The 26,289-nt window shown below is 38.7% G+C and overlaps 1 protein-coding gene and 1 non-coding gene across 2 annotated transcripts in view; one reads left to right on the top strand and one right to left on the bottom strand.

The window, feature by feature from the left end:
* Window positions 1–18,543, bottom strand: part of ttc26 (tetratricopeptide repeat domain 26) — a 39,085-nt gene extending 20,542 nt beyond the window's left edge. The window contains exons 1-4 of the mRNA XM_039766418.1: window positions 18,230–18,543; window positions 2,379–2,516; window positions 1,976–2,068; window positions 1,774–1,888 (exon numbers count right to left, since the gene is read on the bottom strand). Of these exons, the coding sequence (XP_039622352.1) occupies window positions 1,774–1,888; window positions 1,976–2,068; window positions 2,379–2,516; window positions 18,230–18,325 (442 nt within the window). The 5' untranslated portion in view covers window positions 18,326–18,543. The remainder of the gene's footprint in view (window positions 1–1,773; window positions 1,889–1,975; window positions 2,069–2,378; window positions 2,517–18,229) is intronic.
* Window positions 18,544–18,843: 300 nt separating this feature from the next.
* Window positions 18,844–18,916, top strand: trnar-ccu. The gene has a single exon. It is a non-coding gene; the product is annotated as a tRNA-Arg (tRNA).
* Window positions 18,917–26,289: the final 7,373 nt, after the last annotated feature.

Genomic DNA, 26,289 nt, shown 5'->3' with positions numbered 1-26,289 from the left:
ATTCTAAATTGTCCCTGGTGTGTGCTTGGTGTGTGTGTGTGCCCTGCGGTGGGCTGGTGCCCTGCCCGGGGTACGTTTCCTACCTCATGCCCTGTGCTGGCTGGGACTGACTCCAGCAGACCCCCGTGACTCAGTAGTTAGGATATAGCGGGTTGGATAATGGATGGATGGATGCTTCAGACCATCTGTAGATTGTAACCTATTAGTTATGTTCTAAAGAAGAACCATTTGTAATATTCGGATGTTTCCTATTTTTATCATTTTTTGCCAATTTTAGATTTAAACCTCAGGCAGTTTACTGCTTACCCTTTCACCATTTTTGGTCATTCAATGCATTCCAACTGATCAAATTAGAGGAAAAACTGGAAAAATTGAGGTGTTCTAAAACTTTTGACCGATACTGTAGATGGAATTGCAGGATGTAAGAGCAAATAACTAAAAAAATAATAATACACACTGATAAGCCATAACAATAAAACCAATGACAGGTGAAGTGAAGAACATTGATTATCTTGTTACAATTGCATTTGTCAGGGGATGGAATATATTAGGCAGCAAGTTAACAGTTAGTTCTTGAAGGTGATATGTTGGAAGCAGGAAAAATGGTCAACTATGACAAGGGCAAAATTGTGATGGCTTGAAGACTGGGTGGGTCTGAGCATCTCCAAAATGGCAGATCTTGTTGGATGTTTCCTGTAGGCAGTGGTTATTACCTACCAAAAGCAGTCCAAGGAAGGATAACCGATGAACAAACAATAGGGTCATGGGCTCTCAAAGCTCAATGATGCTCATGGAGAGGAAAGGCAAGACCGTTTGTCTGATTCCACAGTAGAGCTCCTGTAGCACAAATTGTTCAAAACCTTAATGCTGGGCCATAACAGATAGATGTCACAACACACAGTGACCCACAGCTTGCTCTGTATGGGGTTGTGTAGTTGTGCCCATGCTGCCCCCATGTCCATCGCTGAAAGTGCCTACAATCTGCGCTTGAGACTGAGAACTGAATCACGATTTCCTTACGATCAGTAGACAGCTTGGTCTGTGTACACCATTTACCAGAAGTTGAGATGGTAGCAGGATGTACTATAGTCAGAGCCCAGCTAGTGCAGGCAGTGTGATGTTCTGGGCAATGTTCTCCTGGGAAACCTTGAGTCTTGGCAAGTGGATATTAATTTGACATGTATCACCTATCTAAAGATTGTTACAGACAATATGCAGTACATCCCTCTTCATGGCATTGGAATTATCTGATAGCAATAGCCTCTTTCAGCAGAATAATACCCTCTTTCAGCCCTGCCAGAGTGAAAAAAGTGTTCAGAAATGGTTTGAGGAACAAGACAAAGAGTTCAAGGTGCTGATCTGGTCTCCAAATTCTCCATATCTCAGGTGAAATAAGCATCTTTGACAAGTGCTAGTAAAACAAGACCAAATCATAGAGGCACCTCCTTGCAACTTACATCACTTAAATGATCTGATAAAAACACCTTGGTGCCAAATACTACATAACACCTTCAGATGTCTTGTGAAGTCCATGCCTCGATGGCTGGCATGACAGGGAACGACATAATATTAAGCCGGTGGTTTTAATGTTGCTGATCAGTATACATAAGTAAGTAATGAAATAAAATTAGGGTTGGGGTAAGGCAAAGGGCATAACACTCTCCATATTCTTCTTTTTGCAACAATCTCTCAAGTATTGTTAGATATTATCAATAAATAAATGGAGCACATAGCCTAAATATTAAAAAATGGTATGTTTTAGATTGCTTTTACCTCGAAGGGCAGCCTCCTCTGCCTCTTTGTACATTCCCAGAAAAAAATAAGTACAGCCCAGGAAGACCCACACGTCAGGATGGCAGCCTTCTCTCCGAGTAAGACTTGTGTATTCCTTAAAAAGCCACAGGAACAAAGACAGAGAATAAAAACTTACATATGCTATTTTTCCTTTTAATTTAATTATTTATTTTTCATATACCTCCATGGCGCGCTTGTAGTCCCCGAGATGAAAAGCACAATAACCAATCCAAAGGTCTAAATCTTCCTCTTTTTCTCCAACGCTACGTTTAAACTGCAATGACCAAAAAAAAAAAAAAAAGTTTAGGGTAATTTAGAGAACAAATGTCTATGCTACTGAGCTTTACAGGTAAATATTTTAGCCATTATGTCTAAAAGTAGAAACACAGTACAGAACTACTGTCAGATGTACAATAAAATCTAAAGCAAAGATAAAATCATCCACAGGAGGTAAATGATTAACACAATCGTCAGTTGGTGAATTTTTACAACAGAAGTTGCCCTTTCTGATTGACTGGTATTTATTTTCTCTGTTTATTCCTGAAGAAATGTGAATTCTCTCATTCTATAAATAAACAAATCACCTCTAGTAAAGTAATGGCTCCCATGTAGTCTCGCTGGCTTAAGTATTCATCCAATTTGGGGATTTTCTTGTTTTTTTTCTTCTTCTTGTCATTTTGCTGGGCGTCCCCACCCAGCGCAGGTTTTGCACGTGAAAGCATCTGAGCCAAACAAAAGAAGTAGTTACTTGAGAAAAGGTTTTCTACATTGCACACCTGCTTCACAAGGCTGTCCTGTAACATCTGCACCAATGTCTTTTACTTTATCTTTAACTAGCAAAATACCCGCGCTTCGCAGCGGTGAAGTAGTGTGTTAAAAAAGTAATGAAAAAGAAAAGGAAACATTTTGAAAATAACGTAACATGATTGTCAATGTAATTGTTTTGTCACTGTTGTGAGTGAGGAGTGTTGCTGTCATATATATATATATATATATACAGTGGTGTGAAAAACTATTTGCCCCCTTCCTGATTTCTTATTCTTTTGCATGTTTGTCACACAAAATGTTTCTGATCATCTAACACATTTAACCATTAGTCAAATATAACACAAGTAAACACAAAATGCAGTTTTTAAATGATGGTTTTTATTATTTAGGGAGAAAAAATCCAAACCTACATGGCCCTGTGTGAAAAAGTAATTGCCCCCTGAACCTAATAACTGGTTGGGCCACCCTTAGCAGCAATAACTGCAATCAAGCGTTTGCGATAACTTGCAATGAGTCTTTTACAGTGCTCTGGAGGAATTTTGGCCCACTCATCTTTGCAGAATTGTTGTAATTCAGGTTTATTTGAGGGTTTTCTAGCATGAGCCGCCTTTTTAAGGTCATGCCATAGCATCTCAATTGGATTCAGGTCAGGACTTTGACTAGGCCACTCCAAAGTCTTCATTTTGTTTTTCTTCAGCCATTCAGAGGTGGATTTGCTGGTGTGTTTTGGGTCATTGTCCTGTTGCAGCACCCAAGATCGCTTCAGCTTGAGTTGACGAACAGATGGCCGGACATTCTCCTTCTGGATTTTTGGTAGACAGTAGAATTCATGGTTCCATCTATCACAGCAAGCCTTCCAGGTCCTGAAGCAGCAAAACAACCCCAGACCATCACACTACCACCACCATATTTTACTGTTGGTATGATGTTCTTTTCTGAAATGCTGTGTTCCTTTTACGCCAGATGTAACGGAAATTTGCCTTCCAAAAGTTCAACTTCTGTCTCATCTGTCCACAAGGTATTTTCCCAAAAGTTTTGGCAATCATTGAGATGTTTCTTAGCAAAATTGAGAAGAGCCCTAATGTTCTTTTGCTTAACAGTGGTTTGCGTCTTGGAAATCTGCCATGCAGGCCATTTTGCCCAGTCTCTTTCTTATGGTGGAGTCGTGAACACTGACCTTAATTGAGGCAAGTGAGGCCTGCAGTTCTTTAGACGTTGTCCTGGGGTCTTTTGTGACCTCTCGGATGAGTTGTCTCTGCGCTCTTGGGGTAATTTTGGTCGGCCGCCACTCCTGGGAAGGTTCATCACTGTTCCATGTTTTGCCATTTGTGGATAATGGCTCTCACTGTGGTTCGCTGGAGTACCAAAGCTTTAGAAATGGCTTTATAACCTTTACCAGACTGATAGATCTCAATTACTTCTGTTCTCATTTGTTCCTGAATTTCTTTGGATCTTGGCATGATGTCTAGCTTTTGAGGGGCTTTTGGTCTACTTCTCTGTGTCAGGCAGCTCCTATTTAAGTGATTTCTTGATTGAAACAGGTGTGGCAGTAATCAGGCCTGGGAGTGGCTACGGAAATTGAACTCAGGTGTAATACACCACAGTTAGGTGATTTTTTAACAAGGGGGCAATTACTTTTTCACACAGGGCCATGTAGGTTTGGGTTTTTTTTCTCCCTAAATAATAAAAACCATCATTTAAAAACTGCATTTTGTGTTTACTTGTGTTATATTTGACTAATGGTTAAATGTGTTTGATGATCAGAAACATTTTGTGTGACAAACATGCAAAAGAATAAGAAATCAGGAAGGGGCAAATAGTTTTCACACCACTGTATGTATATATATATATATATATATATATATATATATATATATATATATATATATATATATATATATATATATATATATATATATACTGTATACACACACACACACACACACACACACACACATATATATACATACATGTATTTACGGTGGGATGCAAAAGTTTGGGCAACCTTGTTAATAGTCATTATTTTCCTGTATAAATCGTTGGTTGTTACGATAAAAAATGTCTGTTAAATATATCATATAGGAGACACACACAGTGATATTTGAGAAGTGAAATGAAGTTTATTGGATTCACAGAAAGTGTGCAATAATTGTTCAAACAAAATCAGGCAGGTGCATAAATTTGGGCACCACAAAAAAGAAATGAAATCAATATTTAGTTGATCCGCCTTTTGCAGAAATTACAGCCTCTAAACGCTTCCTGTAGGTTCCAATGAGAGTCTGGATTGTGGTTGAAGGTATTTTGGACCATTCCTCTTTACAAAACATCTCTAGTTCATTCAGGTTTGATGGCTTCCGAGCATGGACAACTCTCTTTAACTCACACCACAGATTTTCAATTATATTCAGGTCTGGGGACTGAGATGGCCATTCCAGAACGTTGTACTTGTTCCTCTGCATGAATGCCTTAGTGGATTTTGGGCAGTGTTTTGGGTCGTTGTCTTGTTGAAAGATCCAGCCCCAGCGCAGCTTCAGCTTTGTCACCGATTCCTGGACATTGGTCTCCAGAATCTGCTGATACTGAGTGGAATCCATGCGTCCCTCAACTTTGACAAGATTCCCAGTCCCTGCACTGGCCACACAGCCCCACAGCATGATGGAACCACCACCATATTTTACTGTAGGTAGCAGGTGTTTTTCTTGGAATGCTGTGTTCATTTTCCTCCATGCATAAACGCCCCTTGTTATGCCCAAATAACTCAATTTTAGTTTCATCAGTCCACAGCACCTTATTCCAAAATGAAGCTGGCTTGTCCAAATGTGCTTGAGCATACCTCAAGCGGCTCTGTTTGTGCTGTGGGCGGAGAAAAGGCTTCCTCTGCATCACTCTCGCATACAGCATCTCCTTGTGTAAAGTGCCGAATGGTTGAAAGATGCACAGTGACTCCATCTGCTGCAAGATGATGTTGTAGGTCTTTGGTGCTGGTCTGTGGGTTGACTCTGACTGTTCTCACCATTCGTCGCTTCTGTCTATCCGAAATCTTTCTTGGTCTGCCACTTCGAGCCTTAACTTGAACTGAGCCTGTGGTCTTCCATTTCCTCAATATGTTCCTAACTGTGGAAACAGACAGCTTAAATCTCTGGGACAGCTTTCTGTATCCTTCCCCTAAACCATGATGGTGAACAATCTTTGTCTTCAGGTCATTTGAGAGTTGTTTTGTGACCCCCATGTTGCTACTCTTCAGAGAAAATTAAAGGAGGAGGGAAACTTACAATTGACCCCCTTAAATACTCTTTCTCATTATATGATTCACCTGTGTATGTAGGTCAGGGGTCACTGAGCTTACAAAGCCAATTTTAGTCAATAATGACTATCAACAAGGTAGCCCAAACTTTTGCATCCCACTGTACATATCTACATATAGACACATACATATACATACACACATACATACATACACACACATATATACAGACAAATACATATATATATATATATATATATATATATATATATATATACATACACACACATATTTAAACATATATATATATACATACATATATACATATACACATACACACACACACACACACACACACTTTGGGGTGCAAGCAACTGTTGCAGGAGGTGCCAGAATCCATCAAGGAAGAAAAATGAAACACATTATTTGTACAAAATCTTAATTCATTTATCCATTCCTAAATAATTAAATGGGCAGGCTATTTCGTATCAGTGCAATACGCTGCTTGTTAAAACGGATGACTCCCGCTCTTACGTGCAAGTCTGCGTGGATATTATGAGCTGTTCAAGTTCTACTTAAATTTTAAATAGAAGGAATTTTTATTTAGTCAACAGAAATGTCTTTGGTAGGAATGTAAGTTAAATGTAGGCATCACTGCATACATTTTTATTCACCATACAAATGTAAAGAGTAAATTCACCTTACATTCCAACTAAAGATATTTGTGTCGACTAAATAGAACTTGAAAAGATATATTTTTTCGAATGTGATCGCGCAATTCAGATCGAGTTGACGTGCTATTGTGGTTTGGCCTGCGTGCCTCAATAAGTCACCCTCCCCTCGCTCTTACTTTTTTACTGTTCATCTAATGATTACACTGAGTATGGCTTTACCAAAACAATCATTGATGGCGAATAAAGTATTCATTATTCATAAAGCCTCAATTGGTGATCTGTCTTTCTGTGTTAACCGCATATTTTTTTTAAAGGAACACTTTAAAGAAACACATTAGATACATCAGATCTCAATATGAAGTTGGATATCTATACAAATAACGACAGGGCAATGTCTTAGGAACAAAAGGATGCCAAGTCTTTTAATGGAAATAAAAGTTTTCTGCCTACAGAGGGCTCAATTGTGTAGACACCCTAAAATCAGAGTGAAATGAAGATATGGCAGGCTAGTCCATTTTTTCAAAAACTTAATTTCTGCTACTCAAAATGCTTTTCAGTATCTTGTGTGGCCCCCACGAGCTTGTATGCATGCTTGACAACGTCGGGGCATGCTCCTAATGAGACGACGGATGGTGTCTTGTGGCATTTCCTCCCAGATCTGTATGAGGGCATCCCTGAGCTGTTGTACAGTCTGAGGAGCAACCTGGCGGTGCCTAATGGACCGAAACATAATGTCCCACAGATGTTCTATTGGGTTTAAGTCAGGGGATCGTGAAGGCCATTCAATTGTTTCAATTCCTTCATCCTCCAGGTACTGCCTGCATACTCTTGCCACATGAGGCCGGGCATTGTCGTGCATTAGGAGGAAACCAGGACCTACTGCACCAGCGTAGGGTCTGACAATGGGTCCAAGGATTTCATCCTGATACCTAATGGCAGTCAAGATGCCGTTGTCTAGCCTGTAGAGGTCTGTGAGTCGCTCCATGGATATGCCTCCAAGATCATCACTGACCCACCACCAAACCAGTCATGCTAAACGATGTTACAGGCAGCATAATATTCTCCACGGCTTCTCCTGACTCCTTCACGTCTTTCACATATACTCAGGGTGAACCTGCTCTCATCTGTGAAAAGCACAGGACGCCAGTGGTGGACCTGCCAATTCTGGTATTCTATGGCAAATGCCAATTGAGCTCCACGGTGCTGTGCAGTGAGCACAGGGCGCAGTAGACATGTGGGCCCTCAGGCAACCCTCATGAAGACTGTTTCTGATTGTTTGGTCAGAGACATTCACACCAGTGGCCTGCTGGAGGTCATTTTGTTGAGCTCTGGCAGTGCTCATCCTGTTCCTCCTTGCCCAAAGGAGCAGATACTGGTCCTGCTGATGGGTTATGGACCTTCTATGGCCCTCTCCAGCTCTCCTAGAGTAACTGCTTGTCTCCTAGAATCTCCTCCATGCCCTTGAGACTGTGCAGGGAGACACAGCAAACCTTCTGGCAATGACACGTATTGATGTGCCATCCTGGAGAAGTTGGACTACCTGTGCAACCTCTGTAGGGTCCAGGTATCGCCTCATGCTGCCAGTAGTGACACTGACTGTAGCCAAATGCAAAACTAGTGAAGAAACAGTCAGAAAAGATGAGGAGGGAAAAATGTCAGTGGCCTCCACCTGTTAAACCATTCCTGTTTTGGGGGTGATCTCATTGTTGCCCCTCTAGTGCATCTGTTGTTAATTTCATTAACACCAAAGCAGCTGAAACTGATTAACAACCCCCTCTGCTACTTAACTGACCAGATTAATATCCCATAAGTTTCATTGACTTAATGCTATACTCTGATTAAAAAGTGTTCCTTTAATTCTTTTGAGCAGTATATATACCTGCGCTTCACAGCGGAGAAGTATTGTGTTAAAGAAGTTATGAAAAAGAAAAGGGAACATTTTAAAAATAACGTAACATGACTGTCAATATACAGTATTTGTTTTGTGAGTGTTACTGAGTTTTGCTGTCATCAAGGATTTGATTATCATTATTTCTTTCAATCAGGGTCGTATTTGTACGATGTGTTGTGTTCAAGTTACATTCCGTGTTTGTCAATCGTTGTAAAGATAACAGGTTTCATTCATCGATTCGTTCCTTACTGCATCAATAAACAGCTCGTCTTCTTCTTTATCTGAGATGTGACACACTGCATGCACGGGTTTTTTTTACACTGTCTTCCTTTAGCGGACATTGACTTTTCCACCGTGTGCTTTGTTTCCACAGTAGCTGCATTTATGAATATGCTTATCAGACGCTTCATATTTTTTTGCTGCCTTCTCAATTGTGTAATTCGGTTTTTGTTCAGCACTCTTTGGAACTGTTGCTTTTTGTCTGTGCACTGCGTCAGTTCACGTGAGCCACTCGGTGTTCATGCATCGAAGGTTCCCAGCTGTGCTGGTGCCATCTCGTGCGATGTCCACGGCTGTATGTAATATTAGCTAAGACCCGGCACTTAAAAGTTTCTCTCGCAGTTTTGCTGAGTTTGTGCCAAACACCACCCTGACCATCTCATCTTCCTCTGCATAAGCACAGTCCTTCACCCGTGAATATTTAGAAGCAGTGTTTCTATTGGATTGCCGCTGACGGACGGCCTTATATGGGCAGGCACTAAATTACGTGGAAGGCGTAACTCCGCCTTCCACGGCCATCGAGCAGACGTCTATTATAGTATATGGACGAAAAAATAGGTTCCAGTTATGACCATTACGCGTAGAATTTTGAAATGAAACCTGCCCAACTTTTGTAAGTAAGCTGTTAGGAATAAGCCTGCCAAATTTCAGCCTTCTACCTACACGGGAAGTTGGAGAATTAGTGATGAGTCAGTGAGTGAGTGAGTGAGTGAGGGCTTTGCCTTTTATTAGTATAGATTACTATCAAGCTGTATTTACATTTTTTTTTATTTATGCTATAGGGCTTTGCCCTTCCTTTCCTGTTAAATCAAAAACTAGTTACAGCTGATTAAATATCATTGGCATGCACAATATGCTTCACTTTCAAAATTCTGAAAAAAAAAAAACAATTTAACACAAAGAAGATTAGATTTTTTTTATTTTTAATACATTATTAACAGATGATAAAGAATTTATTAAATTGATTTCAAGCTGATATTTTGTTGAATCTAACGTATCTCTTGAAATACTCTATGAAAAACAATTTGCTGTTTCCTTAAAAAAAGTGCATGCATAAAGCACAAAAGAATAACTTCATCACAAGCCCAAATTGAAGATTATCCCTAAAGATCTCCTGCAAATCTTGCTTTTTCAAACAAAACTCAACAAAAAGACACAAGAGAAATGGAGAAACTATTCTTTAAATGTCACCATAAACATGGAGATAAAGGCTAAGAAGATGACGGCAAATTTGCAGAAACTGACAACACAGCCAGAAATCAAGTTACTAAATATGCACAGATAAGCAGCATATTTTAAGAATATTACATGAAGTGCTGCTCATCACAACATAATGAAAATAACTCTCTAATTAGACTGTTTTAATAAAATAGAAATAATGCATCTCTAAGCATCATAGGTGGAGTGGTGGCTCTGAGGTTAGGGATCTGCACTGGCAATCAGAAGGTTGCCAGTTTGAATCCTGTAAATGCCAAAAGGGACTCTGCTCTGCTGGGCCCTTGAGCAAGGCCCTTAACCTGCAATTGCTCCGTCCTGGGTATGACGTTAATCTGCATCCAGCCCTGCAAGTAGCCTTCCAACCTGCAGGGAAAAACCTGGGGGTTGGTAGCAGCCTCCATAAAAAACCTCACATTGTTCTACTCCATCCGAACTAGTGTGGTGCTGAGGTGTCACCCATTGCATGGCTGCTCTTGGGTCCTAATCTGGGATCCTGAGTTGGTTTGTCATGTGGTGGGTGCGGCAATACGCTGTATCAGCATGTGCTCCTAACCTCTCCTCTCCTCTCTATGCATCATGCAGAAAAGTGCTGAATAAACCTTTAGGATTCTCCAAAATTGCAGATGCTGTTAAATCTCAACAAAGCAGAAAAGCTCCATGTCCAAACGGCTACAACAATTAAAGAAGATTAGTTAATCCTTTTCATGTTTATTCAAGTCAGAGAGAAAAAGTTTCTATATAAAATGCCACTCCAGACGACAATTTCTTTTTTTTCCCCCATAGAAAAATGAAAAACAACTTAAACAAGTATCCTGATAGAGAGACTGAAGAAGAAAAATCATAAAATTCTGCAAACTTAAGGATTTTTTTTGGCACTCCTCAGTATATTTAATGACATCATTAAAGCACCAAACTTGTTTTTCTTGTGGGTACCACAACGATATTCTAGTTTTGCATTGCTATGGCCGTGTTGTTTAAGCTAACACTCCCTCTTGACTGGACATTGAAGTTATGCACAAGACTTTATCTATCTATTGGATTCAATTACAAATCAAAACAAACTTCTTTTGTATGTTACCTGGGGGGAATATAATTCTAGACAATGCAACATCCTTTTCACTTGCTCTCTTCAACCTGATTTTTCAATTCCATGTATTAGACTTTTGACCACTGGTAGTTTTAAATTCTCTCTAGTATTTGGAACCTTTTCATATCCTCAATCTCATTTCTACTCCATCCGGCACTTTGGGATCTCAGTTAGGTTTACATGAAGTTAAAGTCCTTTTCCAACAAGACTTTAGTGCATTGTCGGGCAACCGGTGCGCCGTCGCGAAAACATTTGTAAAATATTTTAAATTGCTAGTGTTTTTGAACTTTTGGTTGATTAAAAAAGATAATGTTTAAACATATATATTTTATGTTGAAAAAACAGATAACGGAACACTTACGGAAATGAAGTCTAAGAAACGCGAGAGACTTCAAATGATCGACAAGGAAATGCGTGTCTGTCTTTCGAAAATTGATCTTATATGAGCTGAAAAACAATCTTAATGTTCACATTAATTAAATTTAAGATTTATCCATTGATTCCTTTATTAATAAAATGTCTTTCAAACTTGTAAAATTAACTGTTTATTGGCGATTGTCCATAGATTGTGTCGTCACGACTTTATTTATGGGCAGTCCCTCAAGTGCGCCTTTCGTGCGCTGCAACTCGAAAAAGGTTGCCTTTCACTGCTTTAGTGGTAGGTTCCTTACTCACTGGCGTTTGATGCACATTTCTGGATTGCCAGCTCTTGTTCTCCTCACTCCCAATAAAAGACCTGCCTGGATAAATTGTGTCCTTTGATCTTCCTTTTTTTTTTTGGAAAGACAGGATAATATTGCAGATATTTAACGTCTTGATAGAACATCTTAAACACAAGCTTATAAGTTGGTTACACGGTCATGTTCCATTTTTTCGGACAATTAACACTGTTAAAATCTATTTCCATCTAAAATGTTAATACATTTTCCAAGGCTTTCCAATATCCTCAAACCCATGTTTGTTTGTTTTTTGTTTTAAAAAGGATGCTATTGCAGTGATTTTAAATTGGAATATGAAGAGATTGCATATTAACAGAGCAGGCACAGCACTACAAATTTAGAATTCTGCTTTTTTATTGCAAATATCTTTACTGTGAGATTATAAAAGGAAGCTGACAGAAATGAATTTGCACACGTTTCATTAGGCATGGAGAGGAAATCCCAAACAAATTCCTCCCTGAATGGTTTGTTCGTGTAACAGCTACTATTAATTACTACCTGTAATCAATTGTCGCAGATGTTTTGATGCCAGCCCCTCAAAGGTCTTAACAATGTGTGAGCTCCTGGTCTGGAAGTCCTATCAAACACTGACGCACTACACGTCTAGGTACTGGCACTATGCAGGACGTCTTCCCCAGCTGTAGCACGTTTTATGGGATTGGGGAAACGGTGAATAGGTGCTGCAAGACAGGAGCTGTCTGATACACGTCTTCATCACCGTCAGGTCAAGGCATTGGTCAGTGTTTAATAGTTAAAAGGAAACTAAAGTTCCACAACACACGCTGTTTCCACGGATCCAACCAGAGTTAATAATTCAATGAAAATATCCTGGCATATCTCAACAGGTTCTTTGGTACTTCTCCTCTCAGCAGTGGTTCAGATAAAACAGGCTATTTAGAAAAGTCAAACCCCAACACAGTCAAAAGAATAATGGAAAAGATGAGCCAAGTGAGATGCAAATAAAGACTTCTGACATTTATTACGACAATAATGGGAAAATGTACTCAATGCCAGGTTCAAAAACTCTCATGTCTTTTAGTTTTATATTACTGTCCAGCTGGCTCTTGTTGCCTACAACTGTGGCGGCTGCTTTTAATGAAGAAACACAAAAACTAGCTAGATCTTAAATGTTCTGTCCCATTGTCATTATAATGTACAGGTTAGATTAAGTTAAACATACAATAGTATGGAGAATGCTTTACAAAAAAATGACAAAAACTGACCATCTTTAAAATAAACATGATTATTGCAACTGTAATGCCCAGTGTTTAACAGCTACAGATTACAAAAATATTTGCAGGAATAGCATTCTTTTAATAAACATACTGATTGTCTGAGTTAACTTTATATTTGGATGAAAAGACTAGATTCTTCTTTACTCATTACGTTTCTAAAATGGCTGCTTTCTTCTTTCACTTCATTTTCAGAGCTGTGATGATTACATGCTTTGCCCAATCCACAGCAAAGTCTTCCTGGAGAATTCAAAGAGACAGCCAGGCCTGTTGACAAACAAAACCCCTCTAGCATTCCCTGGGACTTCTGCAAGTGGCTATCATCCACTAGGCATGTGAATTATATGCCAACTGCCTCCTTTCACTTTGGAGAAAAAACACTTCTACTCTAAATGACTTAATCCCAGCAGTACACCAAGTCCAGCAACGGTGCACCAGAACCTCATTTTTGGGATTTTGTACTTACAATCTCATTATTTTGGACACAGCCCAGAGATCATAACCATAAGTGATGGTGGAGTGGTACATTCACTCTTCATTGCTGTGGGGTGGCACAACATTGCACCAATCTGTTGGTCAATCTTAAGATCACACACTGATTGACCCTCACTCATAAATGAGGTCTCAACATACTTGAATTTATCAACAAGGGAACAAGCTATTCTTCTCCATGACAGGACCATGATCTGACATTTGGAGGTACTAACTCACACCTGAACAGCATTAGATTTTAACTGCTAACCATTAGAGTGTGTTTCGGTGATCTCAGTTCAATAAAGCCAAGTGGACATCAATATCTGCAGACAGCAGGGATGCAGCTTCTCCCAGGTTCCAAAACGGAATACTTTCCGAGCCGAGGAGGAGACAAGACACACCATTTTATAAGTTCAAAGCCTATACTTACAGGTCTCAACATATGTTTTTGGTTATTGTTGTATTATTTTTGACTAGTTTAATTATATAATAATGGTTATAGTTCTAGTCGCTGAGTTTTGCATGTTAAGCCAAAAGGGGACAGGGCACTTGACACCGAGGCTGTGGCCACAGACACACAGTCTACTTAAAGGTCTCACATACCTCCGTTTCAGCCTTGAGTTGTTTGGCTGCTTTTTTTTTTGGCCTCTCTTGTGTTTTCTGTATATACATGTTTGGATTATTTACAGTGGGATGCAAAAGTTTGGGCAACCTTGTTAATAGTCATTATTTTCCTGCATAAATTGTTGGTTGTTACGATAAAAAATGTCAGTTAGATATATCATATAGGAGACACACACAGTGATATTTGAGAAGTGAAATGAAGTTTATTGGATTTACAGAAAGTGTGCAATAATTGTTCAAACAAAATCAGGCATAAATTTGGGCACCGTTGTCATTTTATTGATTCCAAAACTTTTAGAACTAATTATTGGAACTCAAATTGGCTTGGTAAGCTCAGTGACCCCTGACCTACATACACAGGTGAATCCTATAATGAGAAAGAGTATTTAAGGGGGTCAATTGTAAGTTTCCCTCCTCCTCTAATTTTCTCTGAAGAGTAGCAACATGGGGGTCACAAAACAACTCTCAAATGACCTGAAGACAAAGATTGTTCACCATCATGGTTTAGGGGAAGGATACAGAAAGCTGTCCCAGAGATTTAAGCTGTCTGTTTCCACAGTTAGGAACATATTGAGGAAATGGAAGACCACAGGCTCAGTTCAAGTTAAGGCTCGAAGTGGCAGACCAAGAAAGATTTCGGATAGACAGAAGCGAAGAATGGTGAGAACAGTCAGAGTCAACCTACAGACCAGCACCAAAGACCTACAACATCATCTTGCAGCAGATGGAGTCACTGTGCATCGTTCAACCATTCGGCGCACTTTACACAAGGAGATGCTGTATGCGAGAGTGATGCAGAGGAAGCCTTTTCTCCGCCCACAGCACAAACAGAGCCGCTTGAGGTATGCTCAAGCACATTTGGACAAGCCAGCTTCATTTTGGAATAAGGTGCTGTGGACTGATGAAACTAAAATTGAGTTATTTGGGCATAACAAGGGGCGTTATGCATGGAGGAAAAAGAACACAGCATTCCAAGAAAACACCTGCTACCTACAGTAAAATATGGTGGTGGTTCCATCATGCTGTGGGGCTGTGTGGCCAGTGCAGGGACTGGGAATCTTGTCAAAGTTGAGGGACGCATGGATTCCACTCAGTATCATCAGATTCTGGAGACCAATGTCCAGGAATCAGTGACAAAGCTGAAGCTGTGCCGGGGCTGGATCTTTCAACAAGACAACGACCCGAAACACTGCTCAAAATCCACTAAGGCATTCATGCAGAGGAACAAGTACAACGTTCTGGAATGGCCATCTCAGTCCCCAGACCTGAATATAATTGAAAATCTGTGGTGTGAGTTAAAGAGAGTTGTCCATGCTCGGAAGCCATCAAACCTGAATGAACTAGAGATGTTTTGTAAAGAGGAATGGTCCAAAATACCTTCAACCACAATCCAGACTCTCATTGGAACCTACAGCAAGCGTTTAGAGGCTGTAATTTCTGCAAAAGGCGGATCTACTAAATATTGATTTCATTTCTTTTTTGTGGTGCCCAAATTTATGCACCTGCCTGATTTTGTTTGAACAATTATTGCACACTTTCTGTAAATCCAATAAACTTCATTTCACTTCTCAAATATCACTGTGTGTGTCTCCTATATGATATATCTAACAGACATTTTTTATCATAACAACCAACGATTTATACAGGAAAATAATGACTATTAACAAGGTTGCCCAAACTTTTGCATCCCAGAATTTTGAATCTAGAATTTTGTGCACTCTCTTGGTTTTTTTGGTTATTGCCTTTTTGAGTTTGATTTTATTCACTTTTTGGGTTGCCTCTTTAGAGCAAACAATTTGATATAGATTAAATATTCCTGAATCTTTATTTCTTGTTTTGCTTTTTCCCCACCTTATTTTCAATACACTTTATCTATTCTTAAGTAAAGTGGTTTTGTGTATTACTAGGATGTATTGTGTTATGGCTATGCATATTACTGCTGTTAACTGAGTGTTAACTCACTTTTTCTGTCAGATTTTTTGAAGACTGGTTGTAAAGCACTTTGTAAGGCTTGTTCTTGAAAAATGCTACATAAATAAAATGTACTTACTTACATTGTGTTCGACAGGCCAGGGGTTTACAGGTTCTCTTTCCCATTTTGGGAATTACTGATCTGGGCCACTTTATGTGTGCAGGTTTTGAATTTCAGGACCAGGCCTGCTTTACATTTTCAGGCTTGTTTTGGATTTCTGTAGTCAAGTGTTGTGACAAGTCAAGTAAAATGACGCCTTTTATTGGCCAACTAAAAAATGATTACAATATGCAAGCTTTTGAGGCAACTCAGGCCCCTTCTTCAAGTAAGGATGTAATCAGGATGTAATCATCTTGCCTGAAGAAGAGGCCTGAGTTGCCTCAAAAGCTTGCATATTGTAATCTTTTTTTAGTTAGCCAATAAAAAGCGTCATTTTACTTGACTTGTCACAACATTCATAATGGCTAACACGGTACAACACCCCAGTACTATAGCCCTAGGGATGTAATTCTGTGGGCTCTCAAAAAGTAACATAACCACATCACAACTGAATAATGTACCACGTTATGTGTGTAGATGGTATGACAATAAAGCTCACTTGACTTGACTTTTAAATCCATTAAAAGAATTTTAAATCTAATTCTAAGCAAAACATGCCTCCAGTGAATTAATGCCAAAATTGGTTTAATATGTTTCATCATTCTTCTGTCTAGTAGCATTTTGTACTTAGTCTATTTATCATATTTTAGGTGTCAGCATAAACAAAGCATTACAATAATCTAAATGTGAAACAATAAAAACAGGAGTCAACTTCTTAGTATGATTTTGTGTAGTGAGAAGATCTAGAATAAGCTGTGTGGTAGAAATTGTCATCTGATTAAATTATTAATAGCAGTGCACCTTAAAATGGTTTATAATTTCAGATTGGATTTTTTAATTTGCTTGATAGCCTAATTTGAAAAGATTTTAAACCGACAGCATGTACAATACACCAAACATCCCATTAAAATTGAAGCTGCGTCAGTGTTTTTCGTTTTTTTCTTCCCCGACTCTCCAATGTGACTCCCACATCCCAAAGACATGCATGTTGGGTTTGATTAGATTGTCCTGTTGAGAGAAAGTGGCCCTGCCATCTCAGGTTTTATACTGGTCTGTGTCCAGTTCTGGCCCTGCAGCCTTGGACTGAATAAAGCAGGTACAAAATATGACATCACGTTCCTATTTTACTAAATACACAATATTTGTATATGAGAGAAGGGTCCTCTCAGATTAGAAACTAAAATAAAAAGTTCTGTTATTTTGCAATTATGATATACACCACCAGTCAAAGGTCTGGACACACCCCAACTTTTTCATGTTTTTGATAATAATTGATACGTTTTGTAGTTTTGCTTTCAAGATATTAAATCGTTTAAAAAAAACTAATACTAGTGTTAATGGCTAGTACTGCTTGAAATGACTGTTTTTGAAATGTATTGTTCACATATGACCCCAAAGCCCCATTTCCAGTAGCCATGTCTTTAATGCGTTTATGGTCAATATCAATATACTTTTAGAAACTACATAATCTAAAATAACATTCACAAACATGTTTAACTAAATGTAGCGTCAGCCAGTCTATGGCAGGGTCCTCTCTTTTTTTTCCCACCCACAATCACAGAAAGTCAATTTTTCAGCATAAAAACTACTGCATTGCTTTACTTATACAGTATATCCATTCAACCCTGAACAAACCCTCTTACCAGGCTGATGAGAAATAACTATTAAAAAAAGTTAAAATTATTTATATTATTAAAATAAGTTCACATACTAGAAATGCAGAGCGACACATTTTAAAAACCAGACTGAACGATACGTGTAAGGATTTGTAGCGAGCTAGCGGATACATGAAAAATATTAAAGTTTATTTATTAATATGAGTTCCTCAGTTGGTAAGAATGCTCTCGCGTTCTCCAGATCACAGCGATATGAAGCGGTTGCTCTGTAACTGCGATGAAGTACTGCCATTAAACATTCAAACACTGTAAAGACATCGCAAGGCGTTCATTGCATCCACTAGAAATGTGATAGCCGTTACAAGAAAAACGCTACAGTCAATTAAATCCACTGGGGCAATTAAAGTTTCAAATAGCAAATAAGCGCGATACGACTGGTATGGTTACGTAAATGTATACTTTACAGCCATTACATAAATATTATTATATTTCCGTAATTCAGGCCAGGATAGCAGCAAAAATTAAAAGGGTTACTTACCATTTTGACACAGTTTTCGCTTGATGCCCTTAAAAACAGCAAATGAAATGCAAAAATAGTGACACAAAATAGTACAAATGAAGAAGTACTTGGCATCCGCCGCAGCCAGCCAAGTATTGTCGGTTGTCGTTTCCTAGCAACATATCATGAGGTCCGGAGCCGATTGGAAACACGGAACTCAAACTATTCGTTCCCAAGAGAAGTATTTCCTGCTTCAGTAAGAAAATGAAGAAAAAAACTCTATAATAAACATTTTAGCAAGTACTTTCAAAATGCAAATACACACTGATTTTATACGTGACTTGCAACTTTGTTTTTACCAAAACGGTACTATAAAAAAAAGCTTTATAAAAATGACGTAAATATCAAGCGACACACTCGAAGTACTACCGGGAGTGTGGGTTATAGTGACAACGCAACACCTAAAGGCTTTGTTACGCACAATACAGAAGTCTTTTGAAAAATTCTGTAGTGTAGAATGTTTTCTTTTTATGAAAGATTTATATAAGTAGGTAACAGATAATACATTTAAATTAATATATACATGTTAAATTGCGAAGGAAACTATAAAATAGCCTTAAAAGGAAGTTTTGTTAGTGATTATTTGTATGACAGCCCCAGTGGCCTAATGGATAAGGCACTGGCCTCCTAAGCCAGGGATTGTGGGTTCGAGTCCCATCTGGGGTGAAAAATATAATTTTTGTTTTGTTCTGTATGCTGCTATATTAATCTAACTAACATGGCTCAAAATTAAAAAATAAAAAATCAAGAATAGATATAGTATTTATATTCTCCCCTAATTTATCACTTCTTGAAAATGCAACTCGTATAACTGTTTCCTTTCTATTGTTTCTGTATAATGCCTGAAGGCCCCACCCCCTATCCCAGAGCAGCCGTGTAGCGAGGTAATTCTTGGTAGCGAGAACCAATCGGATCGCTTTCTGCTACCAAGATTCTACCAGGAATTGAAAGCTCGGGCCAATCGCAGCACCTCTTGTCAGTTAATGTATTCTGCAAAAGCTTGTTCGAGTCGGCACACAGACGCTTTGCGATTTGCGTTTCATTTCGAACTTTCTAAAAATGATACTCACGAGTGTCGGTTTGTGCAGATATATTTACATTCACTTACACATTTTTAATGATTTTTTAAAATATTCTTGGCGCAGTTTATTACATTTATTAAATATGTGTGCAATACGTGTAAAGACAGATATAACAACATTTGGCCAGGGAGGACAGAAAAAAAAAAAAAAAACAAAACTCCAGAGGGCTGGAGAAAAAATAAAATCTGCAGGGGTTCCAGGCCACGAGACCGCCCAGCACCCTCTAGGCATTCTACCTAACATAAATGATCAGGTCCTCATTGTATTCAGGGTTCTCGTGGAAGGACTAGATAAGGACGTTCACGTAGACTTCTGGCCTTTAATCCATCAATGTAAGGACTACATGGTGCTTTGATTAGGTGGTGGTGGCACAGGTCGCCACCACAGAAAACCAGAAAAAGAACAGAAGAGAGAGTAGGGGTTAGTATGGATTTTGGAGCCACCATGAATAGTGATGATAATTAATTGAATATGCAGAGCATCAGGATTAAATTGAAATTAAGTTATGAGAAAGACATGTTAAAGTAATGAGTTTTTAGCAGTTTTTTAAAGTGCTCCACCGTATCAGCCTGGTGAATTCCTATTGGCAGGCTGTTCCAGCTTTTAGGTGCATAACAGCAGAAGGCCGCCTCACCACTTCTTTTAAGTTTAGCTCTTAGAATTCTAAGCAGACACTCATTTGAAGATCTAAGGTTACGATTTGGAATATAAGATGTAAGACACTCCGATATAGAAGATGGAGCGAGATTATTTAAGGCTTTGTAAACCATAAGCAGAATTTTCAGTCAATTCTGACTGACACAGGTAACCAGTGTAATGACATCAGAACTGGGGTGATGTGCTCAGATTTTCTTTTCCTACTTAGGATTCTAGCAGCTGCATTCTGCACTCGTTGCAGTCGATTTATGTCTTGGGTAGTCCTGAGAGGAGTGCGTTACAGTAATCTAGACGACTGAAAACAAAAGCGTGAACTAATTTCTCAGCATCTTTAAGTGATATAAGAGGTCTAACTTTACTTATGTTTCTTAAGTGAAAACATGCTGTCCTAGTGATCTGATTAATATGAGATTTAAAATTCAGGTCACAGTCAACAGTTACCCCTAAATTCTTTACCTCCGTCTTGACTTTTAATCCTAATGCATCAAGTTTATCCATTATTACCAATCACTAAAATTTCAGTTTCTTCTTTATTTAGCTTGAGAAAATTGCTACTTATCCACTCAGAAACACAAGTAAGACATTGTGTTAGTGAAACAACAGAGTTGGGGTCATCAGGTGCTATCTATCTATCTATCTATCTATTGATAAGTACAGTTGTGTGTCATCAGCATAGCTGTGGTAGTTCATGTTGTGCCCTGAGATAATCTGACCTAACGGAAGCATGTAGATCGAAAAGAGCTGCAGACTCAGAATAGAGCCGTGTGGAACACCATATAGAATATCATGTGTCTTCGAGTTATAATTACCACAACTAACAAAGAATTTTCTCCCTGCCAGGTAGGATTCAAACCAATTTAAGACACTGCCAGAGAGGCCCACCCATTGACTAAGGCGATTTCTAAGAATATTGTGTGAATGGTATCAAATGTGGCACTCAGATCTAAGAGGATGAGAACAGATAAATGGCCTCTGTCTGCATTTACCCGCAAGTCATTTACTACTTTAACGAGTGCAGTTTCTGTACTGTGATTTGTTCTGAAGCCTGACTGAAATGTATCAAGAATAGCATGTTTATTGAGGTGGTCATTTAACTGCATAATGACTGCCTTCTCTAGAATTTTAATTAAGAAAGGCAGGTTAGAGATGGGTCTAAAATTTTCAAAAGCAGAGGAGTCAAGATTATTTTTCTTAAGTAGGGGTTTAATTACAGCAGTCTTAAGACAGTCTGGGAAGACCCCCGTATCTAATGACGAGTTTACAATGTCAAGAATACTATCAATTAGCACGCGTGATACTTCTTTGAAAAAACTTGGTATTGGTTCAAGGACAAAGGTGGAGGATCTCAGTTGAGAAATTATTTTATATAAATCAGGTAAATCTACCCAGGTGAAAGAATTGAATTTGTTTATAATGGAGTACTGGGGCTTAAGAGGATGCGCAGTGTTGGGGAGATATACTATATTGTTTCTAATATCATTCATTTTTTGATTGAAAAATACAGCGACAGCCTCACAAGTTTCACTGGAAGTATTCTGGAGGCATTCCATTGAGTTACCTGGGTTTAGCAGACGATCAATCGTAGAGAATAAGACTCTGGGATTACTTTATAATCTATTATAAAAAAAAAAAATCCTGGAAAGGAAAAGGAGGGCGATGAGATGTGGTCTTCCTGGAAGTTCTCAGAAGACACTTAAGACATGCGAGACACAAACAATATCAAATGAGAGCACGGCCAGCAAAACACTCAGTGGTGTAAAGGCACATAGCACACACAGATCCTGTGCTCTCAGCACATATAAAGCGTATAAGGACAATACGTTCTAGATGAAACGTCAATGACTAAGCAAAGAAGAAAGAGCAGCGCGGAGAAAAGATACCCAAAGGCACTGGAGAGAGAAAAAGGCAGATAAGAGATTATGAAAGCAGTGGAATTCGAAAGGCTCAAACAAACGATGGCGCGATACACATGCAGAGAAAGTTAAAGAATGTGAAAGCAGTAAAACTCGATAGTATTGTAGTGTCCCAGCCAGGCTGAAGCCTTTTTTGTTTAAATTGACTGTTAGGTCCGATTGAGGGAGGGCGGAGTACAGCACGGAAAACTGATAGCAGCACGACAGCAGATGATCCAACGGCACCTCCTTAGCAATGCGTTCAGCCGCCCATCCGACAATACGAGCAGCATTATACAGTACGTCCTGAGAAAGAGATTTAACCACGCCCGGGGACGGAAATAAAGTACAAGTATTGATTTTACAATGTCACATGAGACAAGGCAGTGAGACACCATTTAAAACAAGTCCACTGACATCTAACATAGCAGTTGTTGGATTGCTGTTGGCAGACACGCTTCATGTGCTCCCAGCTCTTAAAACAACGACAAGAGACAAGCAAAACACGCAGCTTACCAGCAGCAAACAGCCTGCAGATGATCAGACTGCTTCTCCTTAGTGTGCGTTCAGCCAACCTAACCCTCGCCCCCCATCCCCTTCACAACGTGAGCGACAGAGATGCGAAGTTGCAAAAGGACAGCTGCTGTACAGGCTTTGAAATGATCGGGCAGCGAGACAAGCAGAACAGGCAACTCGCCAGCAGCAGAAAGACAGCAGATGATCCGACGGCATCTCCTAAGCGTGCATTCAGCCGCCCCCCCTTCACAATGCGAGCATCGTTATGCGTCTTGCGAGAAAGAGATGAAACCACAACCGGGCCGGAAATAAAGTATCATTTTTACAAAAGTTTTAAAATAAAAGTGAAAATAATGCATACAATTCCCATGAAACTAATAATCTCTTTAAATTATATACCCGGTAAGCCAAACACAGGGGTGGGCTAGCAGGGGGCAGAGCCCCCTAGTAATGTAGAATATAATAAACATTGAATTGTATATTCATAGTTTCATTTTTTATACTTAACACTAATTTCATAAATCTTTCATATCAATGCTAATACAGAATAATAATTATAGTTATACTCTATATTAACATTGATGTTATAAAATATGCTTATAAAATAGACCTTTAATACTCAGACGATTCTAATTGTGCTGTAATTAACTAAATGGTGGGTGTACTGTTTACTATAAGTATATAAACATTTCCTTTTGCAATACTTCCAAATATTTATTTTTACCTACTTCAAATTAATTAAATGTCAGCATCAACTAGAATATATTACTTCCCAAATGTTATAAATACATACAAATACATGGCTGTGCATTATTATTTATTCATTCTTATTGTGCTTTCATTTTTATTGTACCCCAATTGATTATCTGTGCAACCGTTTCAGACCATAGTAAAGGTGCTATATAAGTAAGTGAAATGCATTATTATTTGTTATTAATTACGATTCAATAGAATGGGCAGGCAGTTTGTTTAAGTGTGATTTTAACTTTGCTTTGTCAAGGAACACATGGAAAACACACAATCATTCATTAAACAGTTTTTGTTTAATCAAAAAAGAAAAATAAACAACTACACATGCAATGTCGGATTCAAACCACCGTTCGTTGAAGAGTTTTTTTTATTTTTTTTTTATTTTAGAGATATATTCTTCCATTCAGCAATAAGGAGGATTCGAACCTGCATCCCTGGGATAATTTCTGGTAGATTGTCTCTCAAGAATCGCAGCTATACCTCGACGAATACGCGCAATCCTTGGCGGAGGCAAACAGAGAATCATTGACACAGACTTCTCAGCCAATCAGAACCCAGGAGGTCTGCCGTATCTCAGAGACCTCCATTCGGTCCCCCGGTGAGAAATGTTTTTTTATTAACCACAAAAGAATACAGCAGATAGATGCAGTACATGTAACAAGGAAGGCACTCTGTGAAAAACGGTTTAGGGCTTTTTAGCTAAAGAACCTGTGCAAGACCTGAACACCATCGGCCAGAGCTCTTAATACTGTACCTCTATCCCACTTTGGAGTTTGTTTCAGCCTTTGATAGAATTAGAGTAAGCAGCCCAAATGTGGGGTGTTAATAAGAAAAGTGATTGTCAAATATTAAATATAAAATCATTCAAATGTGTGCTTCCATTTTAAAGTCTAACTATCCTCACTTGTAATTGAAAATCGTCATTGCTCTCACTCTGAGAGATTCATAGAGGACTAGATCCATAGTAAAGGATCAAAAATAACGTAATTGTAATTTCTGCCTTTAAATAGTCTAACACGGTGTCCAACATAAAAAAAAAATCATTTTTAACGCTTTGTGAGTAGATCTTAAAAGGTTAGAAGCACTAGTGTAAAAAAAAAAAAAATCATTTTCCAAAAATATTGTCATATTCACAAGTATAAATATACAGGTCTATATAACTGATCCCCATTTTTTCATTTTTTGTGAAAAGGATCAACTTTGACCCTTTGTGCCCCATTACAAGGTTACATGCATGCACATTTTCGTTAAGAGAAACCAATTGGTTTACTCTTTACCATAAGGGTGTAATGTTCTGTGCAAAATATGGTCCAAAAAACTGTTTTCTGACTTTAGAGAACCAAAACTAGGGGGAACCCCTAAGAAATGAGTCAAACCAGTGCCTCAGGAAGTTCACATGCAAGTCTTATGAAGACAGTATTTGTGATTATTTTCAATAAGGAAAAGGACACATATGAAAGCGCCTACACACAAGAGAGATGTTGGTGTAGGAATAACAGACGGATTTGGGACTTCCATGTTGGCTTACATTAAGAATCAGTGCTTAAGTACGCCTTTTTTTACTTTAGTTATGGATGTTTGTGCTCCAGGAACAGTAGATCAGACCACATGGTGTATGCTACTTGCAGATTGCATTGTTCAATGTGGCACTACGAAGAATTTAGTGAAAGGGACACTGGAGCAACTGAGGTTAAAGGTGTTTAGATTAGTAGGACAGACTGAATATATAAGATTTAGGAAGATTTTGCCCTCCAGGCAAAACACTTAAAAGTTCAAAGCTCAACAGAGAATGGAAAAAAAGGGGAAGCAATAGAAAAGCACAGGTGTGAAGGGTAAAGTGTATAAAACAGTGACAGTCAAGAATGCACATGAAAGGAAACTGGAGCCAACAGAAATGATCTTGAAATGGATATGTTGAGTAAGGAAGCTTGACAATACCAGGGCTAAGAGAATCAAAAGGTACAATTAAATTACATGTCAGAAAATACTGGAAAAGATAAAGCAGTATGGACACCTCAAGGTAAGAGGGCCAAACAATGTGGAGAGAACAGTCATGGATATAGAGATGTCAGGACAGAGGATGAGAAGAAAAAAGAGAAAGGGGATGGATTACGTGAAGAGATAAATCTACAGGGTTATCGTCAAAGAACTATACACAAGACTAAGAGTGGAGGAAGCTGGTCCAATATAACAACCTCTACCGACAGTGAGAACTTACAAGGGCTGTCATTAAAACAAAACGCAGGGGCCTGTAACATATAAGACTAAAGCAAAGGATTTAAATAAATGAATGGTAACAAAACCCAAGTGCCATGCTGCTGGTTCTCCCCTCGTCTTAACAGGCGCTTTCTCTCACTCACACACACACTTCAGCAGCAACTCCATTTTATTCAATGCCACAGATCCCTGTAGATTCTTTAGCTACTCTTGACAGGTTATGACAATTCCAAGATGCCACCAAACACAAAACATTAAACTTCAGTTTAGCTAATCCCGGAATCAATATGTAGCAATGTTTCAAGATTAGCACATGCAATTTTAGAATTTCACTGTACTCTGCATGTGTTAATAAATGATCCTATAAAACTATATGGTAACCTGAACAGTGGACAGCATAGAGGTGATGGAGGAATGAACTGCTGTTCCATTTGCAGAAAATAATGAAACTCAAGTATCTTTGTAGTTAGCTTTGCCACCTACTCAAAATTTCATAAAACGCAGGCCAACCATGCTGAAGTGTGTCCACAGAAGCACTCTGAGAACAGTGGACACTTCAGTAGCTTCTTTCAAATTGCAGCAGGGCACATGTTCCTGTACACATTCCATCCATGCACCAGCCAAGCACACAACACATGTGCTCCTATCCTGTTCAACTTCACCTAGACCAAACGACGCCTTCAAAATGTACTTATTCACGGTAGTGGAGAGCATCAAAATGTTGTTTTGATGAGCCAAAAAAAAAACCAAAGAATTTCACTGTACTTTGTACATGTCCCTATATATAAACCTATTCTGAAAATTGGGTATAGTGGAAAAACAATTGAACATACATACATATCACACACACCACTATGGGTGACTGATAAGCTACATTATCATACTTCAAGCAATCAAGCAGGTTTCCAAAATAACACAGAGGAGC

Source organism: Polypterus senegalus, chromosome 10, assembly GCF_016835505.1.
Source record: "Polypterus senegalus isolate Bchr_013 chromosome 10, ASM1683550v1, whole genome shotgun sequence".
Taxonomy (NCBI): Eukaryota; Metazoa; Chordata; class Cladistia; order Polypteriformes; family Polypteridae; genus Polypterus; species Polypterus senegalus.
Note: the sequence above shows the minus strand (reverse complement) of the source record. Positions and strands in the feature narration are given on the sequence as shown.